This window comes from Sebastes fasciatus, chromosome 19 (assembly GCF_043250625.1).
Source record: "Sebastes fasciatus isolate fSebFas1 chromosome 19, fSebFas1.pri, whole genome shotgun sequence".
NCBI lineage: Eukaryota > Metazoa > Chordata > Actinopteri > Perciformes > Sebastidae > Sebastes > Sebastes fasciatus.
The window spans coordinates 21,930,940-21,958,232 of record NC_133813.1 but is presented as its reverse complement, the minus strand read 5'-3'; the positions used below and the strand labels follow the sequence as shown (position 1 = coordinate 21,958,232).

The 27,293-nt window shown below is 40.7% G+C and overlaps 2 protein-coding genes across 3 annotated transcripts in view; one reads left to right on the top strand and one right to left on the bottom strand.

The window, feature by feature from the left end:
* The window catches only part of opn4xa (opsin 4xa), a 41,905-nt gene extending 28,935 nt beyond the window's left edge, over positions 1-12,970 (bottom strand). Inside the window, exons 1-2 of the mRNA XM_074618052.1 lie at positions 12,843-12,970; positions 11,551-11,643 (exon numbers count right to left, since the gene is read on the bottom strand). The gene's annotated coding sequence lies outside the window, so the exon portion shown is untranslated. The remainder of the gene's footprint in view (positions 1-11,550; positions 11,644-12,842) is intronic.
* Positions 12,971-19,345: 6,375 nt separating this feature from the next.
* Positions 19,346-26,032, top strand: gdnfa (glial cell derived neurotrophic factor a). 2 transcript variants are annotated; one of them, XM_074617472.1, is made up of 3 exons: positions 19,346-19,473; positions 20,769-20,999; positions 25,327-26,032. In XM_074617472.1, exons 2-3 carry the CDS (start codon positions 20,795-20,797, stop codon positions 25,884-25,886), a joined length of 765 nt encoding a protein of 254 aa, XP_074473573.1. In that variant the 5' UTR covers positions 19,346-19,473; positions 20,769-20,794; the 3' UTR covers positions 25,887-26,032. The 2 variants fall into 2 exon arrangements, with proteins under 2 accessions (XP_074473573.1, XP_074473574.1); XM_074617473.1 differs by lacking the exon at positions 19,346-19,473 and adding an exon at positions 20,585-20,651.
* Positions 26,033-27,293: the final 1,261 nt, after the last annotated feature.

Genomic DNA, 27,293 nt, shown 5'->3' with positions numbered 1-27,293 from the left:
ATTCCGCTTTCTGAAACAGACCTCAGGTACAAAACATAAATGCTTAGTCCTATTGAGAACATGGGGTATTGCTGTACTCTGGTGGTCGAAATAAGTATTTCAACAACAAAGACTTAGGACTTTTTTTTTTTTCCCTATCACACAGATGGAAAAAAAAGTAATTTAGAAAAATGGGCCTGGAATTTTTTTGCCACCTGTTTTTTTCAGAAAAAGAAAAAAAAAGAAACTTAAAAGAAAAAAAAAATCACTTGTTCTTAAATCATAAACACGGGAGAGAAAAATAATTTAGACCAGAATTAGAAGAAATTGATCGACAGAAGAGAAATTTCTCACCTGCCTTTCACGGCTTTCATAGGTATCAATTAATAAAACAAAACAAAGTTATAACATTATTATCAAGTGATCTCGAATAGATGTGGCGTATGAGCTACGTTTTCTTGCTATCATTGTATCTGTAGCACATGTATCAAGAAACTATTCAGTTCTCCCTGTTCCCTAATCCTGCAGTGATATATTGTTAATGTGTCACACAGTATTGTAAATGGATTATTTGGAAGAGGTTTCTCTTATTTCTTCCTTTGATATTGCATTTGTATTAATCTTGATTATTTAAGTCATATACAGTGGAGGAAATAAGTATTTGATCCCTTGCCGATTTTGTAAGTTTGCCCACTTACAAAGAAAAGAACGGTCTATAATTTTAATGGTAGGTTTATTTTAACAGTGAGAAACAGAATATAAAAAAAAAATCCAGAAAATCACATCATATAAAAGTTATAAATTGATTTGTATTTTATTGTGGGAAATAAGTATTTGATCCCCTAGCAACCAGCAAGAATTCTGGCCCCCACAGACTGGTTAGATTAGTCCTCTCGCTTTAAGAAAGTACTCTGAATCTCAACTCGTGACCTGTATAAAAGACAACTGTCTCAACTCATTACCTGTATAAAAGACACCTGTCCACAATCAGATTCCAACCTCTCCACCATGGGCAAGACCAAAGGGCTGTCTAAGGACGTCAGGGACAAGATTGTAGACCTGCACAAGACTGGAATGGGCTACAAGACCATCAGCAAGCAGCTTGGTGAGAAGGAGACAACTGTTGGTGCCATTATTCGGAAATGGAAGAAACACAAAATGTCCATCAATCGCCCTCGGTCTGGGGCTCCATGCAAGATTTCGTCTTGTGGGGTAACGATGATCATGAGAAAGGTGAGGGATCAGCCCAGAACTACACGGGAGGAACTTCTTAATGATCTCAAGACAATCACCAAGAAAACCATCGGTAACACACTATGCCGTAATGGATTAAAATCCTGCAGCGCCCGCAATGTCCCCCTGCTCAAGAAGGCACATGTACAGGTCCGTCTGTTTGCCAATGAACACCTCAATGATTCAGAGAAGGCTTGGGAGAAGGTGATGTGGTCAGATGAGACCAAAATCGAGCTCTTTGGCATCAACTCGACTCGCCGTGTTTGGAGGAAGAGAAATGCTGACTATAACCTCAAGAACACCATCCCCACCGTCAAGCATGGAGGTGGAAACATTATGTTTTGGGGGTGTTTCTCTGCTAAGGGGACAGGACAACTTCACCGCATTGAAGGGAGGATGGACGGGGCCATGTACCGTGAAATGTTGGGCGACAACCTCCCTCCCTCAGCCAGGACACTGAAAATGGGACGTGGATGGGTCTTCCAGCACGACAATGACCCAAAACATACGGCCAAGGCAACAAAGGAGTGGCTCAAGAAGAAGCACATTAAGGTCATGGAGTGGCCTAGCCAGTCTCCGGACCTTAATTCCATAGAAAATCTGTGGAGGGAGCTGAAGCTTCGAGTTGCCAAGCGACAGCCTCAAACCTTAAGGATTTGGAGATGATCTGCAAAGAGGAGTGGACCAAAATCCCTCCTGAGATGTACGCAAACCTGGTGACCATCTACAAGAAACGTCTGACCTCTGTGCTTGCCAACAACGTTTCTCCACCAAGTACTGAGTCATGTTTTGCTAGGGGATCAAATACTTATTTCCCACAATCAAATGCAAATCAATTTATAACTTTTATATGATGTGATTTTCTGGATTTTTTTTTAATATTCTGTCTCTCACTGTTAAAATAAACCTACCATTAAAATTATAGACCGTTCTTATCTTTGTCAGTGGGCAAACTTACAAAATCGGCAAGGGATCAAATACTTATTTCCTCCACTGTACATCTAAATTTCATTTTATCCTCCGTTGTAAAAGTTAACTACACATTTGTGTTGTGTTCTGGCTGTGCCAGCTTGTTGTTGTGAACTGTTGTGGGTTTTGATGTGGTTTATTTGTATGTATTTCCGGTGTTTCCTGTTTTATTTTGGTGATTCACTCCTCCTGTGTCTTGTCTGGGTTTACTTCCTTCCTTTGTCTGTTTTCCCGCCTTTTGGTTGATTGTCTGCCCCGCCCTGATTTGTTTCACCTGTGTGTAATCTTGTCTGTTATTTAAGCCTGTGTGTTTCCCCTCTGTCCTTGTTGGTTCGTACTTGTCTTCCCAGTCCCTTGTCCTCTGTGTTCCTAGTGTTCCTAGTGTTCCTAGTGTTCCTCCTGCCCGTGACTCTCGCACCCTCTGGTTTGTAGTTTTGTTTTTGTTCTCAGTTTGGTTTTGGTGTGTTTTCATTTGTACTTTGTTCCCCTCCTTGTTTTGTGATTTTTGGATGTTGTCAGCTTGATTAAAGCTCGCTCTTATTTAAAATCTTCCTGTCCTGCTTGTACTCTGCGTTTGGGTCATCTTGAAAACTCTACATACGACAATTTGATAAATTTCATTTGTTATAACAAAACGTAAGTCATTCTGTGATTGGTGGCATATAAATAAATTGTATGTCATCTGTCATCTATAGTCTGCACGTGTCTGCAGCTCGCATCTACAGTAATTCACAGCATGTCCTTTCACCAAACATGGAATTAGAGGACTTGGATAAGTGTAACTGAGTAGGATCACAGGATACAGATCAGAGATCAAAAGATATTCACGGCGCTGCAATGAGAGATATTCATACTCTCATATTGCATATAGAGTTTTGTTCTATGTTAAATATTTGGATAATAAATTTAGTAAGTGTGCCTCATTGCTCGAGACAACTAGCGCACGTTCCAATTCTGTCAGCCACACTGAAGTCCTTTGCGACCTTGAACAGGATCCGTTTCAAATTAACAACATAGTTGTGTGCACACACATGCACGGCCACGTATGCATCTGAGGCTGTATCCATCCAAACTTGTATGGTTTCATTTCAACAGCAACTAAATGTCTGTGTAATCTTCTCATCTCTTCATGGTTTTCTTATTTTTATTTAACCTTTTTTTTAAACCAGAATAACTCCCACTGAGATAAAAAAATAAATAATAATAATAATAATAATAATTCAAAGCAGTCCTGGCCAAGGTAGGCAGCAGCGCATGATTTCTTGTTACACATTTCAGAGGGAAATATTGAACTTTTTAATCCACTACAATTATTTGACAGTTTGGTTACTTCAAAGATTTTTGGGGCATTTCTCACTATTTTCAGAATTTTTACAAATCAAACAATCAATCGATTAATGGAGAAAATAATCAGCAGATTAATCCATAGTGAAAATAATCATAATTAATAACTCAAAATGAGCTCCACCACAACAAATGCAACAGTAAAATCCTGCTTTTAAATGAATGCATAATAAACTAATGATATAATATTCATATAACATTTTTATACTTTTAAGTACATTTTACTGATTATACTTGCATACCTTTACTTAAGTAACAATCCATGCAGGACTTTTACTTGTAACAGAGTATTTCTGCAGTGTTTACTTAAATAAAGGGTCTGTACTTCTTTCAACACTATATGTTACACTGTGTCTTGACAGATGGTAAGAGCCATTCATGCCAGGATGACATGATAAAGAGATGCTGTATATGGAGCTTTACTACCACCTAGTGGATCCTGAAGCACAGCACCTCCTGCAGATGTACAGTATTGTAGTGGAGGAGCAGTTGTAGGTGGTCTAAGGTGGGCCTCTTCAGTTGTAAATAGTGTTCTGACACGTGTGTGACCACTCCGGTGTCTGTGACCTCTCACCCCTGAAAGCTCAGCTTTACCACCTGAGGGTGGACTGTTCTTGATCTCGCGGCACCTCCAGCAGGCTGGCACACAGCTCTCTCACTCAAGTCTCCATGTAAAGAACCCCAAGGTCCACTTTATTGTGCGCATACATAAACATGTGTGTGTACGTGTGTGTGCGTGGTCCTCTTTAGAAAAACAGCTCCATTACAAAGGTATTTGACGTTGAGGTCTTTGGGACTGTGTAAGTCATTTCTGAGCTCCGAGTGGCTCATGTTTCTAAGTGTTACTTTTACACATCCTTGCTTGTTACAGAGTTTGTTTATATTAGAAATACCTCAGTCAAAACACAGTCAATTTCAAAGTTGAAGCATATGCAACTCTGTGTGAATTCTGTATTATGGTTTCCAGTTGTTTAAATTTTTTGCCTAGTGTCTCTGGTCAGCTGTCTTGTGTTTCACCTCCGTTGTTTGATCTGTTTAATTCTGAGGATGCACAATTTCTACACAGTGCAAGTGAAGGCTTGTCTTTACATCAGTGTAAATAGGACTCAACACAGTAAAACTGGCTTTAGCTATTGCTTATTTTGGGCTTAAAGCACATCTGGGGTGTGTTATGACTAAGGCACTCTCTTCCCCTCGGATCCTCACACAAACACTCTCCCTTTCTCTCTCTCTTTCTCTTGCATTGTGCGAAAGCATAACAAAAGTTGTCAGCAAAGCTATGAAATGTCTTGACGTCCGACATACAAGCGGGAGATTTTGCGTGTCGCTGCTCTGAATGAGACAGATGGCATCGGACGATATAAAAACCAGGTGTGGTATTCAGTGAGCGATCCTCAGGTGCGTCTTTTCAGTATCTGCACCGGGAAGCATGATATCACTGTTGATGAGCTTCTTCATCTGCAGCATCAATTTTTTTCCCTCCTCTGTAACACATCAGACCCCCCACTCTATTCACTCTCGCTGCCTTACCAACTAATGATCCTCAACGCCCACCAGAGCAATCATATACACCCCTTTGATCCGCTTTATCCATCACTTTAGTACTGTTCAAAAAAAGATACAGCGCCAACAAAGGGCCAAAATGTGGCTCACTCCCACCGCCTAGCCTACTCTCTTTTTCATTATCTATTCTCTTTTATTCCCTTGTCCGCACGCAGTACAGAACAATACAGCGCAGGCGGACAGGGTGGAGGCTCATGACAGGACTGGTAACACGATGACACACCAAAGGCCAGGTGAGTAAAATCCCCCACCACAGTGGGACATGTGTCACAGTCCAGCCGCGTCTCCAAACCCTTTTTTGTGGTCTCGCGTCTCTCTTCTTTGGCTCTCTCCCCCTCCGGCCATAACGATAAAGCTCCCATCTGCTGCGGGGACGCGGTTCTTTCTCTCTCTGAACTGATCCCTCACAGCGGTTGCCCCTTTGTCAGATATGGCGATCGCGTTTCACTTTTGACACCTCTCTTGTTTTACACTCGCGACAGGTACGAAGGTTCTTCTGTTCTCGGAAGAAATGTATTGGAAATACGATAGTCGTCTCTTTCCAAAGCGTTGCCCTCTGCGCCCTTGTCCCCTTGGTGAAAACAGTATTTTTTAAAAGAGCAGAAAAACAGTTCTAAAGGAATGCATGAGTGTGTTGATCCTCACTGAGAGTTGTATAATTGACCCTTCGGCTGACCTATAATTCACCACAAAAGGTGACTTGCCATACAGGAATTTGTTGCAACCTTTCACTGTGTTCTCTTACTTTTTAATGCAACACAATCTGCAAGATTGTAGCATCTACTTTGATATCTAAAGTGTGTTTATATGGATCTGCCTGGCTGTCTATCTATCACCTGTCTGGCTATCCATGCAGCCATATATCTATCTATGCGTCACATCCATTTGTGAGGCTGTCGCTCATCCATAGTGTTCTCAGCTGCTTCAGTGCGTCAACGGTGTTGCCGGTGATTCTACACACAAACTCGCACATGCCAATTGTTAGTAACATGAACCGACTCAGCATCCTAACCTGCAGTGGGATCGCCTGTCACAGGTCAAAGAGACAGCTGTAGTGTCTTCAGACTCGGGCTTTAAACTGATAAAGCGTCTCGGAATGGGAGCGATGTGCGATCCGAGGCCAGATTATCTTGTTACAGTCGTGATGATAAGGTTCATATGTTGTCATGTGTCACGCCAACTTCCAAGAGTCTAAAATCTCAGGACTGGGAAAAAGTAAGAGTATGATTTTAATGGACTATTTCACACTTCTTTCAAATTCAAATGTGTTTTATGAACTTGACATTTTGTCTTTTCAGAGGGTCGCAAACTTTTTTTCTCTTAAGGCCCGGACACACCAAACCGACATCAAAGAACTAACAGCGACGGAGGCCGACCGTTGCGTCGCCTCATGTCGCCTGTGTCTTGGCCAAGAAGCTGCACACCACAAAGACTACAGCCAATGGCCGACTACCACGTACGTTGTATGCCTGCGTGAGATGAAATAACTCTCCACCCCAGCAGGTAGCAGTAGTCTATATTCGTCATTCAAAAAGGTAAACCAGAAGGCAGAGGACTGCGGATATTCAAATCGTTGTTATGATACGTACATGAAACAAAGCAGCGTTTGCCGACCATTTTCACACCACTCTCAGTCACCACGTAGGTTCATTCCAAATGTCTTCAACATGCTGAATCCGCCGAAAAACCTCCGACACGGACAGACTAGAGCTGACGGCGCAGGACAGACCGCAAAAACTAGGCCAATGGCCAACCATCGGATTGGTGTTTGTCAGGGCCTTTAGTGGCTAGACAAAAGTATGCCCAGAGCAATTCAACGTCTGACACCTGAACCTTGACCTATGAACCCAAGCGTATGTCTCCAGATACTTCAGCTATCAGGTAGACTCAAAACAACGAATGAAAAGAGTTTGAAATTTTCTCTCTGCCCTGAATGACTCACTGCCCTTGTTGTGTGTGCAAATCATTCTTGTCCTTGGAGCCAAACAACATAGTGATTAACTAATAAACCTGACCTCCGTATTCTGATAATGATGATAACATTAGCACAATTATCACAGCATCCCTTCCCCTAATTATCTGCTCTATATCAGCAATTCACTCTCTAAAGTGTCACCAATACTCCCGGTAAGATAAGACACACCTACACAGGTCCACCACGTGTATTCTGATACATTTGAACTTCTTTCAAAATATTTCTCCATGTAGGTATTTAGTGGGTTTAGCTTGGAGCCAGAGAGCATGTTTACTCTCTTTTTAATGAGATACGATATCCACCAAGGTTATAATAAACTGTTTAATTAGTTCATATCACATTACAGCTGATTTAATCTAGGATCCAAGGATCCATCAATACAACTAGTAGCTATCGCTAATTTATGTGACCTTGGAAGTAAATAAACACGGCAAGTCAACTTTCCCATAACCTCTACTCCCAAGTGAACTGATTAGATTACCGTGGCTTCACATCCAATTGTCTCTTTGTAAGCTCCATTCTGTTTGTTATTGTAAGCCTCTTGTTATGTGCTATTCATGAAACAAAGTTCAAGGTTGCCGCCACATTTGACTCACCTTTCTTTTCATTACAAGAGCAACTGAGCGGTGTTTGTCTAGTGGCATGACTGAATAACAATATGTGCTAATACTCGAGTCTGTTAGGTGTTGGAGTGGTAATGTAATTTAATAGTGGTGACATATGAAACACGAGGAAACGCCACATCCTGTTTAGCATAATCATGAGTCATATTTCTCAGGGCTGGAAAAGTTCACCTCCCTCCCGTCCACATCTGTCCTTAATGGATTTGGACTGCTTGGCAGTACCAGGAGTTTACACATTTTAGCATGGGTGGCCCCAGTTAAAATCTGAACTTCTAACCCCAGCAGTGTGAGAGCCATGTTCTATGCACGGAGGTGTGCATTCGTGCAGTGAGCTTGCAGGATTGGGGTGTGAGTGTGTGACTTTGTGTGTGTGTTTGTAAGCATTATCATACAATTTTGGACTATAACTTCAGCCAGGAATGGGAAAGTCAATCCATTTAATGGAAAGAGTTTACATTAAGGCCGTTCTTGGCCAGCTGTAACCCAGAATGCAATGGGTTAGAAGTATTAGAATCCCAAACTCACTTATGCAGAGTTCGTAAATTATTCTTATGTGTGTATTGTGTAATTATTAGGACTGCCAAAGTTAACGCGATAATAACGCGTTAACGCAAATAAATTTTATTAACGCATTAACACAACTTGCGATTTTTAATTAACCTCTTAAAATCCGACAGGCCGCCATCGGGCCCAGCCACTATTCGATCTTTCGGAGGTTGTAGCGGGCTCATTTTTAGAGTGAAGGTATTGGTATCATATAAAACTACAAAACCTAAGGAGTCGATGGATACTAACCATGTCATACTAGCTTTGAACTTTGGCGAGGAAAAACTGTTCCTTGGGTCCTTTGACCTCTGACCTCAAGATATATGAATGAAAATTGGTTCTATGGGTACCAACGAGTCTCCCCTTTACAGACATGCACATTTTATGATAATAACATTTTTGCGCAAGTCATAGTCAAGTCAGCACACTGACACACTGATGCTGTTGTTGCCTGTTTGACTTGAGTTTGCCATCTTATGATTTCAGCATATTTTTTTAAGCTAAATGCAGCACCTGTGAGGGTTTGTGGACAATATTTATCATTGTTTTGTGTTGTTGATTGATTTCCAATAATAAATATATACATACATTTGCATAAAGCAGCATATTTGCCCACTCCCATGTTGTTAAGAGTATTAAATACTTGACAAATCTCTTTTTAAGCTACATTTGGAACAGATATGTGAATCATTTGCGATTAACTATGGACAATTTTACGATTAAATATTTTAATGAATTGACAGCCCTAGTATTTGTATAATTGTTTTTAATGGTTGGTCAAACAAGCCTCGCAGTTCCCCTTCTATACATCTTTTTACGCTACGATAAACACATCCGGGGTCAACCTCTGTACCTACAGGGAATAACTGATCTTCTTATCTGACTCTCGGTAAGAGACAAATGTAGACATGTTACAGTGATATCATCTTATAATAATAAGTGCGCCATATACCAATCTGCTAAAGATCTGCATTGACATCATCATATGAATATTTTAAATATACAAAAAGAAGAAAATAAACTGAAGTAAATAATAAATAAAATGCTTTTCTCTGCTGTGAATGAATCACTGTATCAGCTGATTAATCTGAGAGCAAGATTCGTCTCTCATATTTACAATTCAAACTATTTTCAAGGTGACTGCACTACGTGATTTACATCAAAGTGACCATGTGGTCACGCTGCTCCGATCAACTGTCCAGTCTGCTGAGAGAGACATAATATCCTCTGGGTATTACTGACAGGGAGCCTGATACGTGTGTGTCTATGCCTCGCTGTGTGTGTGTGTCACTGTGCCTGTGTGAGCGTGCACATTTACACACGTGTATGAGTGTGAAGGTGTATGTGTGTCACAGTGTATTTATGTGAGCGGCTGACATAAATACATCAAGGGGAACACACAGCTGTCTAGTGCCATGTTTCTTAGGGGTTAGGACCTGAAATTGACTGTTTCTCCTGTCGGGTTCACTTTGTTCTAAGTTCCTTTCGGTGAACTTGGTTCGCCAGACTGTCGTCTAGTGCTTTCTACAACCAATTTGCAGCAGTAGCGGAAATGGGGAGTTAGCAAGTCCCACTGCACAGCAACCGGATGGCTGCAGTGAAAGGGACCTGCTCTGATCTCAACACATACCAGGCTGGATTAGAACGGGGAACCAGAGCAGAAACAGGATCTGACCCTCTCTGCTATCACTCTCTAACCCTGCCGCTCCTTCCCAAAGACATCCTCAACACTTCCTTCTCCAATTAGTGTGACCTTGTTACGTCGGGGACAGGGAAGCTTTGTGAAAGTCAAGACCCGACTTCGTGCACCACACTTTTAGCAGAGCCGTCCAGCAAGCGGGCTTGAAGGCTAGAGGTTATAATCAAAATAACTCAGTTCAAATCAGTAAACCGATCCGGATACGTAAAGCAAACGGACAACAAGCAGCGTAACCGCGTCCCTTCCCCATGGGAGCTTTTCATCTTCGCCCAGTGGTTGTGATCAGCACTTAGCCAGCCCTGTTTGTTTAGTAACACAGTAGGAGGAGGCCCCGGCGGACACTCTTTGAATGCTAAAAACCGTAAAGCCAGCACAGAGTCTGACACTGTGCCACCTCGGGGAGGAGCGCTTGTATCCCACATGTCCAGTCTCCGATGAGGGGCGCCACTGACAGCTGCCGAAAGTCAGGGGTCAAAGTCAAGCCAGGTAGATATCAGCGGTCAGGATTAGGGGCAGTGAAGCATGATGAAGGGCTGAATTCAAAGAGTTGAGCAACTCTATCAGCCTAACCACAGACCACCCTTGCTGTGTCTATAGGCGCAGTGTTGTGTGTTGGACATATGGCCCACCATACAATACATAATACACACATTTCCTCTGAAATTCCTTATTTCAATCCATCTTTTGTCGTGCAGACAGCTGAACGCAGACACGCCTGGAGGTTTTCAGGGTTTGGGCAGTTGCCAAGAAGTGCATCTCAGAGTACATCTATGTATCCCACCTGCCCAATGCAGTCAGGGAAATATTTCCTAAATCCTTCATCAGTATTTGGGAATAGTAAAGGGAGCAGTGGATGTAAATGCTTACACGTCAATAACTTTCTCAGCGCTCCACTCAAAGGACCTTGAATTCATCGTCTCTATCATAGCCCGATGAAGTCACTGGTCCGTGGGAGAGAGCTTACTGGATTCCCATTTGCTCATGGGGTGATAATTCACCCTTGACCAATAATAAGCAGTTCACAGTGTGCAGCTATAGCAGGCTATTGCGATGTAATGACAGGCTAAGCCTTCATGTAGCATTGACCCTAAGAGGAGTTGTTCCAACTTTTCAAATCAGACCACATAGTTGACTAAAAAGCTGAATTACTGTCCACCATTCACACTGTATAGCGGGAGAACACCACAAAATGTACATAATGTAAATATACATAGTGAAATGAGTCTAAAAGGACATGCAGGTTTTTAAATGGCTCCCCTCTCTACACATTTAGTATCTGTGTCTGAGAGATTTAACCTTCCTTACTTCCTCCCTTCTATTTATAACAGTGTCATAGTCCTGCCTGCACTTTGATAGTACCAAGTGATCTCATTTACACACACTCGCAGTCACACACACACATACTCCCGCTAGCACATACTTTTGCACGCATACAATCTATGGGTGAACGATGCCAACAAATACTCATAAAATGTTTGCGCAGTGATTGAAAGAGATGGAAATACGGCTCCGAATGCCACAATGGCTGGGCATCTGGCGGAGCGCCACATCTGAATTGTAGCATGTCCTAATGGATCAGCTGAAAGCTATGCGAATCCTGCAGTATCTGCCCTGCCTACCTGCGCTCTGTCTCTCCGTCTCTGTGCCAAGGGTGATCCGGGGGCTCGGTGCCCGCTGACAGCTGAGCTCATTCTGGCAGACAACCGGCACTCCTGCGTGGAGAATACAGAATGAGAGGCCGCTGTCATGATGGGCTTTAAAGCCAACTTATGATGTGATGTGGAGTTTGAGCTGCGGTGCATTACGTGGACACAATGAAAGGAGAATATTTATAATTAATGCAATCCAAAAGCCCTGAAATAAATGAAGACCAGTTTGTAGTGGTGGTGTGATGGATTTCTGCATCTTGCAAGATTTTGACAGTTTTTTCACCCCTGAATATCACAGAAGGTTCACCTTGCAAAATATAAAACATATAACAAGTTCAATAAATTATTGTTTAATTGAGTCACTCCTTTCATACTCAGTGTCATTATTAGCCTTAGAATGCTGTATTTATTTCAGGGCTATTGCATTGGACTGCAAGACATTGCATAGGTGTTTCTGTCATAGTGGTAATGCTCATCAAACTGCCAATGAATGGCTTGAATCTGTGCAGTGTTAGCTCAGTACTGTAACTCACAGTCTCCAGTGATGGCCAGAATATTAGTCAAACATCAACTCATCTAATAGGCCTAGGTGGGCTAAATAAATTAAGTATTAACATTAGTTGGTTTTTCTTCATGACTAGTTTTAGAACAAAATACCTTTCTTTCTTTCTTTCTTTCTTTACTTACAGTAGGTTGGTTTCATTTCTTATCATTTTTATCTAAATTTTATGAACTTTACATGCAAATAAAACATGACATTGGTTGAACTCTGCATGATTTCATGTCTGGCTGTTAGGTTTAACAGTTCAGTTTAGCGAAATATTTAATTTTAAAATAAATGAAACATGCTAGTGTAAGATTAGATTTATTTTTGTAAAGATTTATTTTATACAGTATACATATTGTATTCTGCTCTTTAAGTTAGATCTGGAACTATATAATATGGCGCACCTTACGTGCTTGTAAAGTGAGTGATGATGAAGATTGGCGGAGAGATATAAAGTAAGAAGTGATGTGCCACCTTTTGGTTATCGGTGTTCAATTGTCCTACGCTGGAGTTGAGTCACTGAAGTGGATCCTGTTGCACAGACGAAGCTCTTGCTTTACCCACAGCAGCCCTATAGTAGTTTAATTAAGTAACAAGTTTATAGTTAAGGCAACGACAAGCTGCCTTACACTAGAAGGCTATAGCCTACAGGTTGGCACTGTAATAGAAATACTTCACCCACAAAATGAACATTTTAATATCAATACTCACCGACATGGTACCTTGAACTCTTGAAGGAAACTTAGTTTTTTCTGGCCATGCCTCCATGGTGAACGGAAGTAAATGGAGGCCAGGTTTATAACAACAGAACTATATCATAATATCCGTTTACAAACACTCACACAACTCGCACAGTAAGTCTGGTTTCTACAGTCCTGTGCTCAGGAGACTCCCAAAACGCATCTTCGGTAATTTCTTTCTGTTTTGGCCTAAAACACTTCCTAGCATCTCGTGCTTGCGCATGCGCGCTGCGAGCCCGTGGATGAGACGGGTCATTTTAAGGTTGAAGTATTTAACAGCATTCAATACAAGTGATGGAAGAAGCTTTGCATTATAGCCTACTGTCATGTCCAGGTCAAGTCCAGCATCCAAAATGGTAAGTAAAAGAATGGACATATTATCAGCAAAAGGTATGTAAACAATCAAAAGTAAAAGTAGCCTACTTGCTGAAGAATAGCTCCTGTCATTGTTAATAATAATATTATAGGCTATATTATAAAGCCTATTTACTGATACTGATACATTAACATGTAAACAGCATTTTAATTTTGTGGCTGGTCAAGCATGAGCTTTAGATGTATATGCTGTATCTGTCTATTTTATAATCTATTTCATTTTTGTATATTTTAATAATCTCGAGTAAAAACAAAAGTACAATATTTCGGCAACATATTACTAAAAACCCTAAACAAAATCAACTACATGACATGTGCCCCTTGATTGTCTTTCACCACATGCATAGACGATACACCTTCAATACAGTATATCTGCTTTGCCTTTTGTTCTGCTTTGAGCAAGAGTTCAACAAGATGATAGAAATGTTTCATGTGGGTCATGGTCTAATTTTTACTCAATGACTACAATAACCACACAGAGATCCTGCTGCAAAGTAAACTGCAGAGCACAGGTATAAACCAAAGTCACTGTCATGTTCCGAGAACTATATTTTTGACATGACGTGTGCTTGTGACAGTGTATTTTTCTGGTGAAATATCCCAATATGAACAGACCACTCTTTGGCCATTAAGGGATGCTGCTGGTCTGCAATAATATCTATGTATTATATTTAAAATGGTGAATGTCCACCAACCTGCACTGTGCATGCTGACTCAGTCATCAGCACGTCACAGCAGAAACTTTAAGCTTATAGAGGACATATCCCAGCATGCTCTCCTGCTATTGTCCCATCCATTATTTGGTTTCCTTTTTTTTAAATAGTATTTTTTTTCATTATTTTCAAACATAAATGGAAACAATGCAAGAGTATGAACAACAAAATAAAGTCTGAAAAAAAAGATTTATTTTATAAACAGGTTGTTGTGGGGCAAAGGTTCCTCAATGGGTGCATCATTGTGCATTGACAGACTGGACCTTTAGTGTGAAATTACATTAATAAGTAGAACTGTCAGGCAAAATACTGATGAAGTTGTACCCTTAAAGGATCTCTTGAGATCTTCGGAACTCAAAATGTTAATTGTCAAAACCACAATAATGCTTTAAATGAATTGTTTTTCACTGAGTTCAATTTATGGCAACGTCTTCCTGAGGGACTTGTGTGTTGAAATCTTTAACCCATCAAAGGGGACATTGTGAAATTGGAATAAAACATGAAAAACAAACCTACAGATGTCCCACTTTTATTGCATATTACATGCAAGAGGCGGAAAACCCATCAACATAACCATTAACAGGTTGCCAGTTGTTGACCTGACACACAATGATTTAAACTAAACAAGTCATCACAAAGGGATACTATACGCACAAGAAGATACCCAAAATATTAGCCATTTGTTTCATATTATTATGTTTTACAATTCTATATTAAGCTGAAACAGCTGCAGTGATCTGGATTGTTTGTTGGAGTATTGTTATATGTTCATATAAACATTGTTGGGAGTTATTGTTATGTCCATCTGCGGTCCTGTCATTGCTCTGCGGAGGCTCGACATCAAACACAGAGGTGCTCGTCCCATCGGTGGCACAAATAATGAAAGAGGGCTCTTCTGTGTGAGTGACGTGTCTCTTCCTCACACCCCATGTGGTGGTGATTCGTTCAGCTTACTCATGTTTCTCCTCCAAACAAATTAATATTTATTATAGTCACTCAAGCATTCAGCTCAGGGGACTCATGACACCCTCCCCGGACTGTGCAGCGCTCTCACATAAAGGAACTCTGTGAGATGATGGTGCTATTTTGGGTGACCATTATCTTCTCAGCCCTGCCTGTATGAGACAGAGGAGGGTCACAGAGGAATCCTTTGGTGACACTGCTGCTAGATATCAATAAACAATATGGCCTCTGTGTGCCCTGTGTCCTATCTCTGAACAGGCTGTGTCCTAGCCGGAGATGTCATATGCTGTGATGTGTAAAAATATCTCCTATACACATCTGCTCCAGTCATTAATCAAATGTATTTCATGCTGCCAAACAAAAATTCATAATAATGAGGAATGAGGAAAGTTATGAAAATGCATCACTGACTGTTGGGAACAGTGCAATTTTGTTTGCTTTCTACAATATGTCAAATGTAGATGTTGTTCAAATGTAATTGTTATAACAATTATTTTTATTATCAATTATTACACCGTATATTTTCCCAATTCATTCTTTTTTTTGGTCTGAAAATGTTATGTCGTGTAAATTAAATGTCCACCACAGTTTCCTAAAGCCCAAGGTCTTCATATTGCTTGTTATTATCTTTGTTATTCTATTATCATAGAAAGTATCATATCAAAACTGTTTCCAATGAGTTATATCTGTTAATAAACTGACTAATTTTAGTCCATTACTAATAACAACTTTGTGATATGCCTCTACAAATGCAATCAAAGTGATTTTCCATGCATGAATATTAATACAATTATATTAACATAGATTGAGTATAATGGTGTATTTAAAATTTATTGTATGTATATGTACGGTATATTACGTCTGGCTCCTCTTAGTTGATTAGTCAACTATCGGTTGTTTTGGTCTTAGTCATCTTAGTATTCTTTAGTCCATTAGTCATTTTTGATGCATTTTTCATGGTGAATGACTTATTTCCAAGAAACTTGTGAGCACATCTCTGGTAAACACAACATTTAAAGTGGTGCTTTTGTGTGATTCTTTGTGGAGAAACTCAGTTTTATAGATTTGTCAATTAAATAACGAATCAATTCGTCGACAAAATGGCCTGCGTGTTAGTCGACTAAGAATTTCTTTGGTCCAGGACAGCCCTAATGTGTATATATATATATATAACCATGCTTTCCATATATTACCATTTACTGCAGTTTTATAGGTAACAATAGGTGTTGTGTTATCATTATCTATATCTCACATATTTCCATATTCAGATATATTTGATACATATCGCAGCCATTCTATAAGAGTTTGCTAGATAAAGCACATCAATAAGAAAGAACAATGTAATATGTAATATACTTAATAATAAATTAATGTAATTATGTTATTAACAATCAGTGTTCTAACTAAACATGTAATCGTAACTGTAAGTCAATTTGACACCAGACATAGTTGATTACAGCAGATTTAGATTCCTCAGCTTCACTAAACTCCTGATGACCTTTAAATAACCTTGAATAACCACAGAGAGTCCTGACCAAACTCTGCTCTGCTTTCAGATGACTCAGTGTCTTATTATAATGTACTGTACGCCAGTTCACATTACTATCATGCTTCTGAGCTTGTTTATTTAAGTATGATTTCTTTTCATTCATTCTTGTTACCTGCTTATTCCTGTAAATGGGAGCCTGGAGGCTATCCCAGCATGCACTGGCATGGAAACATTGCACAGAGCCTGTTTTTCAGAACAATTTAATATTCCTGTTGAACCACATGGGAAAAAACAAATATGTTGAAATATGTTGAATGGTCATAGTGTAGCCGAGTTGTCCGCTTATACCCTGAACTAGTGTGATCCTTCAGTGAGGGCAGAGAGAGTTATGACCGCTGATGTGAAGGATCGCTGCAGCACCTAAATCACATGAACTGGGCTCACTTTCAGTCATGACAGAACAGCTCATGAACATCCAGGTCATTTGATTTTAAATGATGCGTGTGAAACTTATATTAAATGGAGAGGACAATAATATTAAAGACACCATTTCTATTCCAAGACATTATTTAGTTTAAAATAGTTTAGAAGGGGAAAAGAAGTTGAAGAGGATCTGATCCTGTAACAGCAATAACAGGTGAATGTCACCAGTGAATTTATATACTATAAACTTATTCTAAACACCAGTTTTGGCATTGTATAAAAAACAATTAATCTCTATGAAATGAGGTAAAAGACAGGAACAAGTTACCATATATGTACAAAAACAAACCTCAATGCAGAGGATTCTATATCACAACAAACGAAACATTAGTAGCTGTCAGTTAATACAATGCAGCCATGTGAGAACATGATGGAAAGGAATCCATACAATTAGGTCTTGGCTCAGTACCATTAAGAATGGGTAGGGCGCACATGCTTGAAAAGAAAACATGTATTGACAAGAAGCTCCAGCCCATGAGCAAACATATAATAGCAGTGAATAACAGAGATAAGTCAGCAGTGGATTTAAAGTGTCAGTGCTGGGATTTCTTTCCTTTTATTGAACAGCCATCTTCAGCAGCATTCCATGTGTTAAATTAAAACCAGAAAGCTTCCTGGAAAAAGAAAAGCGTTTAGTTGTTGGAAAGGAGCCGGTCTCTTCTGGCACACATTTTTAATTCTTTAAGGACTGTGGTGGGTAGCTTTGTGGAATTCAGTTGTGCAGAAGATGAAAGGGTGAGTGTGTGGCTTGTAAATCATGAAGGGTGATGGAAAGGCTTTCTCAGGTGCCACATCTTGTCCTTCTTTTGTGGTCTGTGCGGTGTTTTGCCCCGGGCTCACCTTGACAAGAAACCCTCTTATTGAATGACCAGATGCTCCTCCAAGGTGTGTATGAGTTACATTTGTATATGTAATAAATCTGGAGTGGAACACATAGAGGCTAACATAACCAAATCAAAGTGTCCACTGTGCCCTCAATGCTCCTCTTGCAGTATTTGAGTCATTCTATAATTAGGGGGACATTTCATGTCAACCAAAAAGTGAAGAAATCAGTTTTCTTTTTTGATAAATAATTTAGTTACCATAATATACCCCCTAAATGTGTTAAATTCATAAATTGCCACGCTTAAGCTCTAATGGCTTTTTTAATATTTTAATGAAAATAAATTCATTATGTTGTCAACTGTGTTACAGACAAATGTTGTGTCATATAAAAACATGGTACTACACACTCGATAACACATTTGTTTGAAAGCTTTTGATTCACCAGGGGGTTTTAAGGTTGTACCTGATTTGAAAATATGAATTTTGAGCTTCATAATGGACATTTTGTGGGATGCTATCAGAAGGATGAATATTTTTTCAACATAAATCCACTGAATTTAGAGTTATTCACCATCCCTATGTAAGACTTCCCTCTCTTAAAGATATCCCCCCCCACCCCCCATCTTTTACAAATATGTTCTAGTAAATAGCAAGTGGCACTCACTAAATTTGAGATGTGTGTGTGGCACATCGGACGGAACTTGACACCGTGCGCGCAAAAGAGAGAGAGAGCGCGCGCGGAGTAGAGAGATCAGGTTAGAAACATGCATCGCAACATAACATCTCCAAATCGCATTCCGCATACTGAAATCTAATCCGAGGACATCAGGATGTGTGACATAATCCCCAAGACATCTGAAAACTGCGCTCCTCCAAAACGGGGGCTCCAGGGGTGCATGGTTTGGGGACTATGTGGACCTCTGTTTGCTCTTGCTTTGGGGTGGGAGGGGGGGATATATAAAAGAGGGGCGGTACACCAACTGGCCCAAAACGTCAGAGACGCACTTAACTATAAATCTCTCCAAACTGCCGTCTGCATGCGCGCGGTGCGGTGTTATATGCGCAAGACATCTGTCCTCTGCTTCGAGTCCAGCATGAGGACGACGACGCGTGTGGAAACTCTTCCGAGCTGTGCCTCTAAAGACACTATCTGAGGAAAAATGGAGAATAAACACCCACCATCTGTGTTGTTTACCAAGTCAAGATGCTGTCAGATGTTGGCGACTATGAACATTTGACGCAGTTGTGGATATAACGGCGCTTTAAGTGTTTTATCGAGAGCTTCTTGCGCTCTGGGAAACGACATATTGTGCACCTTTTACGCGCCGGAGACGCTGATGTCTTCATTGGACTCCTCTCGGTCGGAGATGGTGGAACTCTCTCGGATTTCCAACGTGGAAACGTAGCATCCAATTAATCAGCGACTGCAACTGTATACCCAGTGAGGCGCAGTGTGGCACTTCTTGGTCCGCTCTTCTTCAACTCTACCTCTACCTTTGGACTCCAAAGTGTGGAAAAATACGCATGGTTTTCGTCGGATCGGAGTTATGAAAAAACACACATGGTGCTGTATTTCAGCTTGTGTTTCTAATAGGACATAAAAACCGAATTTGAACTCGTTTTAAGGACATTTTTTGGACTGTGGCGATTCATGAAGCTGTTTCAGCTTGGGACACGAAGCAGAGTCGCGTTTTCTGTTTTGGATTTTAACACCAAACAGCCGAGCAAGTTCCAGGTCTGCATGGACCATATATTAAGGTAAGTGAAGCAACACTCTTTTTTATCATTTCAGATATGGAAGTTTTTATTGGACTTTATTAGTTGTAACCCACAGAAGACATTTCACAAACGTGTACAATGATGATGCAAATATTTCACTATCCACAAACATGTATTTTTTTGTATTTGTGTTGTGTAAAGTCACATCTACAAAAATAATACAGGGCGATTTGCAAATCCAGCATAATTTACTCTGTAAATACGTATTTTCTAAGGTTTACATGTAAGTGATATCTACACATTTGTGCATCTATTTCGCATTTTGCAGATCGCTTCCTGTGCATTTGTGGAATGTCTTCTGTGGGTTACAACTAATAGAGTCCAATAAAAACTTCCATATTCAGAGCGTAAAATAAAATACTCTCATATCCTCAGATTCCTTGTGCGCAAAGGGAGCCTCACTTTGGTCATGTTCGTCAAATCCAAATGAAAAAAAGAATGCAACTTGTGCATTTGTTAGGACTTTTGCACATCAATGTAAGCCTAGTATTTATCCATGCATAGCTGTTTAGGTCTACTGCAGACTCAACATGCCATTAGACGGAGTCACGTATAAGCTTTGAATATCGCCATCTGGCCAACTCACCATTATTTAGGCTATCGTTGCCAACGCGCTCTGGTGCGTGCTTTAACCGACGCATTTTTGTGTGAGGCGCACCCTGCGTGCCTCATTACAAGTAGCAAGAGCTCCTCTGCTATCACAACATGAATATATCATTTTATATGTGTGATAGGTCAGTACTGTTAGAGAATAAATACTGAAAGTATAGGAGGCTGCTGGTATAATCACAGATGTTTGTAATGTTAAAACAACTCGGTACTTTTACGCACAGATTTACGCATTATTCTCTCTGTATTTATTGCTATTTGTTGTGGATATCTTGACATTACCTTATTATAAGATTATTATTATTATTATATAATAGGCTATTTTTTCATTGTGATTAATATATTTGGAATTTCCTGGTAGGTTTACTCTGAAATTCCTACTACAAATCCCACTATGACACGGAGACAAAGTGGAGATCAAAGCCTCTTTGACATGATGACACACAGTTATTAATACAGAATGAGTCAGGGTAGGTCTGGCCTCACTGTTTCAACCTCTTTGCTGACTTCATTGTAAACAAGAGTTGGCCTACATTCAGCACTGGACTGTGGGTGTATTTAGAATACTTCATTATTATTATTATTATTATTATTATTATGTTTATTTCTAATGAGATTTGTTTTATCTCCCTATTTCAATTAAAACATTCTCTCTTATTTTGCAGCTTTCTTCATAGGAACTGAGTCTAAGATGAAGTTATGGGATGTTTTGGCCACGTGTTTGTTGCTCCTGAGCTCTGTTGCTACACGGCCTCTCTACCAAAACACTCAGCCAGCCAAGAGGACTTATTTCCCCAACAGCTACAGTGATTCTGCGTCCCTGTCTGTGGAGGACGAAGAGCCAAAGTTCCAGCGTGAAGAACACAACCTGCAGGAGATCTCCATGGAGGATCAATGTAAGGGGGCATGCCATGTTTTGACTAAATCTCTTGTCAAATTTCTTCTTGTATGGTGAATAATTGGGGGTTACATTTATAGTATAGATCTGTGCTGCTTGTGCAAACCATTAAATAACATGCAACATCATCTCATTGTCATGCACTGCCACGTGTTGACTTTTGAGTGCATTAGTAGGCAGCTCATACTGTAGGTGGCATTTTGTACGAGGGCAATTCAGACACAGTTGTTTGCTGGCCAAGTCATTTACACTAATTACACTTGAGAAACAGCAGGTAAAGTGATAGCCGGTGGGTTGAGCCAACAGTGGAGAGTCCTACATTGATAAGGCTCTCAGACAGGCCGGTTATCAGACGGAAGATCTTAATTTGTGTTTTATTGCTGCTGTGGGTTACGTCACACTGATGTCAAAACAACCTAGTAGCATGAATAAGAGCATGAGAGAGGCTCCGATCCCGGAGGTCGCTCTCCACATTTCCCCCTTTCTCCCTTTGTTTATGTTCACCTCTGCCACACAGAGACCCCGTGACCTTTACCCATCTGCCAAAAAAGTCAGAAATCATGCTTTTCGAGAAGGCAGTGTGAACAGGGTCGCAGGAATTTCCAGGGGGGAGAGTGTGGACAACACCGGAAAGTTTGAAGCATCAAGTGAGAGTTCTGTGTTTATGTTAATTTTAACAGCGACTGTGGGTAGGAATTTATTTTGTTTGGATCAATGTGACACTGTATCGTCTTCACACAGAAGTCGACGCGGCCAAGAACTAGATAAGGAATGGAACATTTGGACAAATGTTTGTCCTGCCAACACATATTCTTGTTTGGACCGTGGTGACATCACTGATGGGCTTTGTAACCCAAGACCATTAACTATGCACTAATAGTACAAACAACACAGTAGCTCCAAGAAGGGGATGGGTTGTTTTTTGGTTTGCGCGCATAACGTCAAAGAAAACTGGGGGTTTCTCTTAAGGCTAAAATCTGCAGGGCTGATATTGTGGTATTCAGCCAATGACTCTGCAAAATGATGGCACAATTTGCACCATGAATCGCTCCGTTTGCTGCCACCGGCCCAGTCTGTCAGCAGGTGTACACTGTAGCCACCCTGCCTGTCAGCAGACATACAATAGGAGGTGTCTAAATCAAAGGGCAGGTGTGTCTAAACAGATTGGCCCAGGCTCACCTGATATACGAGCGGCGGCCCAATCAGCTGTGGAGCGCAGGCGGATCAGATGGCCGGTGCGCTGCCAGAGGAAACAGGTAAGACAAGAGAGATAGGTGACACTTGCAATAGAGAGGCTGTGTTAACCGCAACACCACCTGCCAGACATCGCGCCCCACGTATCCCTGACTTCCTGACACACCTCCGTACAACTCACAGACGCACGCAGGTAATCTAGTTAGAGTTGGACCAAATTGATTCATTTCGGAACAATATGTCTTCATGATTCTCAAACGTAGTTCATCGTTGCCAGACCTGCAGGCGTTGCAATAGGAGAGACTTCGCTCCATAATAGAATCAACATGTAACACAGGAGGGTCCAAGACTTCGAGTCCGTCCGTCCTCATCGCTCCTCGCAGCAGATGGCGGAGAGCTGTGCTGCTGCATGTTTTGAGTTTCCAGCAGATTACAATCTGCTTCATGTAAATGACCCAAAGCATATGATTTCCTTTTATTTGGCCTTTGAAGTCGTGGCATTCTAAAATTACACTCATGAAAGAGTTACATGAAAAACAATCTCTCTTGGAGGTGTAATTGGTCGGGGCCTTCTGTATCAATACAGGCAACTGGTGTGTGAAAGCAAACGGGGTTAACTTAAGGTGTATAGCTGGACAACCTTTAACGGCTCAGGTTCTGTGAGATTGAAGCCTAATGTAGGCAGCGTGGCGTCCCACGTCATTAATGTACAAGTCTGTCCGAGTCCCATCATTACAGATGCACAAATGTTCTTCTTCTCAGACTACAGGAATTCTCAAAATGGAATTGACAACACCCTCTGACCCTTAGCCTCCAACTCAATCCCCAAACAGCCATCTTGAAAAGAGTTAGAGCAGGGCACCTGCACGTCCATAAGAACATCTCTGGACTGCATTGTGCATTCCTCCATCTGCCTGAGACTAATCTATAAATCAGCATGCACTGTTTCTGATCTGCACATTTCTCAGTATTTATGGACATTGTCTGCATTTCTGTCAGCACATATTTTTGACCGTGCATATGGCTGGCTGGCCATAAGCATGTACAGTCAACAACAATGTAAATCGTTCTTTTCTCCCCAAATGGTTTCTCAGTCTGGATGGTTTGTTGAACTGATTGATTTGGTAGAAGTGCATTTATCCAATTCTGCATATTACGTACATATCTGCATTTGTGCATTTAAAGGAGTAGTTTGACATTTTGTGAAACATGCTTATTCACTTTCAGGTTGAGAATTAAGATGAGTTAAATGATTACTATTCATTATTTATCTTTAGAGGAGGTAGTAGGCGGATTTTGTTATCGCTGGACAGAGCCAGGCTAGCTGTCTCCCCGTTTCCAGTCTTTGTGTAAGCGTGTTTCCCAAACTGTCAAACCATTCCTTAAATGTCATGTTTTTGTTTACCTTTGACAATTTTCCATTAATTTATTGTTTCATAAATATTCAACCCGATATCATAGGAAGGCGTATAAATAGCACATTACAAGGGCATTCCCGTGTCATTTGTACGCCACGCAACAAAACTATGGTAACGTCAGCAGTAGGTTTAGGCAACAAAAATTACTTAGTTAGGTTTAGGAAAAACATCATGGTTGGCCTTGAAATAAGTATGCAAACGAAGTAAAATACGTACGGAAACGACGTAACATACTGTAAGTACAGAAAACCTGTCACAAACGTAAATTACAAATAAAACACTGGTCTCGAACAGCGGTCTGCTGGTTGAAAGTCCTGTGTTTGTTAGACCGATCCACTTCCACTCCCACCCACCATAAGCAGTCTTTCTAACTTTTTATTCTACGTTACTAGCTCTGACTGTTGCATATTTACGCAGATCCGTTTATATTGCTGTCAGTACAGACTACATGGCGTACAAATGTCATGTCAAAAGCAAGAATGGCGTTCTTGTTGCAGCTTTCTTCATTGTGAATTACTGTGTCAGTCATACGCCTTTTTTTGTGTGACCGGGGTGAAATATTTCATATATATTGTCTCATCTAGGGGTGCAAAGTTCCGGGAATATTCAAGGTGGAAACTTTCCATTGGAATTAACAGGAAATAACAAGAATAAAACTGAATATAGGGGTTATCTGCTCAGGCTGTATTTACCATGTAATAATAATATGCAGATAGAAACTAAACTTTTACCATATCATAAGCAAACATAATACATTCATTTGCTAAATACATCCATTCATTTGTCAAATACATAAAGTGTGAAGTGTGCCGCAAGTTAAGTAACTGTGAACTTTGAAAATTCAAGCCAACAATTTGGACTGTGCACAAACTTAGGGGTTTAACGTGAACAACTAGGTTATAAAATAAATGATTTACATTAAAGAATGAATGGAAATAGATCAAATAAAACTCCTCACTTAGCATGCTCAATCAAGCTACACAACAGCTAGCAAGCAAAAACTTGCAGAAGGTGTTGAGTTTTAAAGTGTGTACTTTGCTTCCAGCTACTGAAAATATCATCAAAATATATCAAATATATTCCCTCCAGCAATATAATCAAAAGTTACATAAAAGCATGTAGTGCTTTGGCTCAGACAGTGCAGTAGTGTTGGCAGCAGTGTGGGCTGCACATGTGATGGGAGAATGCACGGTGAAGGCAGAGGGTTGTAATTTCACTGAATTCCTATTTAATTGGATGCTGGCACATTATCTGTACTGATTGAAGAGTGTGCAGCTGAATGCCATGCATGGTTACAATTCAATTAAAAGGGCATACTTTTTAACCATTTCCCTCCCAAGATAAGATCACTATTAAAAAGGCATGCTTTAACTTCCCTCGGAAATTTCCCGGGCATTTTTCAACCCTTTGCAACCCTAGTCTCATCTAATATGATTTGATTTATTTCTAACTTAGATGCATTAATATGTTCTTTTGCTGAAAGTTTTAGTTCTGCAATGTTTAAATACCCCTCATGCAGTTCTATTATGTTTGATTTGTTTTTTTTCCCACAGGTAAAGTTTAATCTTATCTGCTCATACAGTCTTTGAAAGCAGTAGATCATTCCTTACCGTGTTGTTGAGGTGAAATTTCAGAAAGTCCATGTCCAAGTGATGCAATTATTATTTATAACACCAGCTTTATAAGTGAACCTGTTCCTTCTGTATCTTTCAGATGACATCGCAGGTCCCTATCCGGATCAGTTCGATGATGTAATGGATTTTATTGAGGCTACCATTGGCAGACTGCGGAGGTCATCAGACCCCAGCGGGGGCTCCAGGGGACGGAGGGAGCAGAGACAGAGGGGAGCAGCAAACACGGGAGGCGCGAGAGGCGAGAGGAAAGGACACGGCGACAGGAGGCGTGGACGGGGGCGAGGGGGAAGCCGAGGCGGCAAAGGAGGACGAGGCGAGAAGGGGAGGGAGGGGATATCGGTGCAGACGCGAGGCTGCTTGCTAAAGGAGGTCCACCTCAACGTGACGGACTTGGGGCTGGGCTACCAGACTAAAGAGGAGCTGATCTTCCGGTACTGCAGCGGCCCCTGCGTGGAGGCGGAGACCAACTACGACAAGATCCTCAACAACCTCACACACAACAAGAAGCTGGACAAGGACACGCCCTCTCGCACCTGCTGTCGACCAATCGCTTTCGACGATGACTTATCCTTCTTGGACGATAACGTAGTGTATCACACGCTGAAGAAGCATTCTGCCAGGAAGTGTGCCTGCGTCTGAGGAAGCGACAGACATGACCAGCATCAGTGAACTAAGGATTGCCTTGACAAGCTGGTGGGATCGCTGTTTGGACTACGTGGTCGAAGAGGGAGTGTACCGTCTTTAACTTTTGTCGGCAGTCAAATAGGCCGAAAAAGAAGCAAACTATACATTCAGCCTTGACAGTCGACGCTCAGTCCTTCAGAACTCCAGAAGTCCTTCATTTCGCAGGAGAAACGATACTGTTACACTTCCACATTTGCTAACCGTGATGTCTAAAAAGGTGAGAGTGAAGAAAAACTTTTGACTAAACTGGCTTTTTTTTTTTCTGGAGGAATTCATTTTCCCAGGAACATCAGTTTTTCCATAGCTGGCTCCTAAGACTCCAGATGAATGAGGAGATTTGAGGAGTATATTCAGCTGCAATCTAAATCACTGTCACTGTGTAGTCTGGATGTTGACATTTACATTCAGAGCCAAGGGATGACAAATACCACTCCGGAGTGTCCGCAAAGACTTTCTGGTGCAATGCATCTACATAAAATCCAATCATATATATATACATACATATATATATATATATATATATTATATATACACGTGTGTGTAAGAGGTATATTTATTAAGATGGGAATTAACTTATTGTTATTTATTTCAATCCATTTTATGAAAGAAATTGTCTTTTTTTTCTTATTTATTTAAAAGCTTTTGTTTGTCCTGGATGGTGCCAATGTGGAGCATTTTCTCAATCTAAAAAAGGTGAATTGCTAAACACTCACATCCTAATATTGCTTATTGGCTTCACTTAGATTCCATTAGTTTCTCAATTCATGACTCCAAAGGATCATCAATAACTATCCAGCTAAGGAAGGGTAGGAAGAGACACAGAGGAGGGGACCAATAGAAGATTTTGGATTGAATTGATCTTTTGTTTTGGAGCTTTTTGAAGGTAGATTTTCTTTTTGGACATTTCACCTCATTTTTCCAAATGTGACCATGCTAAGACAGGAGGTATTTCAGACATTGCTCTCTTAGCAAACGCCTCTTTTGCTGCTGTTTATTTTCAAATGAATAACCCAGAATAGATTTAAACGTCACTCCAAACAGGAGCCATCGCATCTTTCAACTAAAATCTAACATCAACATGCGAGTAGTAGTGGTCTCTCTGAGGATCTGCAGGTGCCCTTTGAGGATCCATCCTTTGAGTCACAGAGTACAGAAGCTGCTAGAATGCCTGCCTATCAGCGAATGTTATCCGAAACCTCACTCTGGCCTTGCACCAAGTCTGAGCAAAGGCTTTGCAGCGGTTACTGTCCCAATAGGCTTTAAAGTTCACAAGACTGCTTGTGTTTCTGTCTCGACTCTGACAGACAGGTCTTACTCCCTGAAAGGGGATTTGAAAGTGATCCTCTAACATGAGTCTTAACC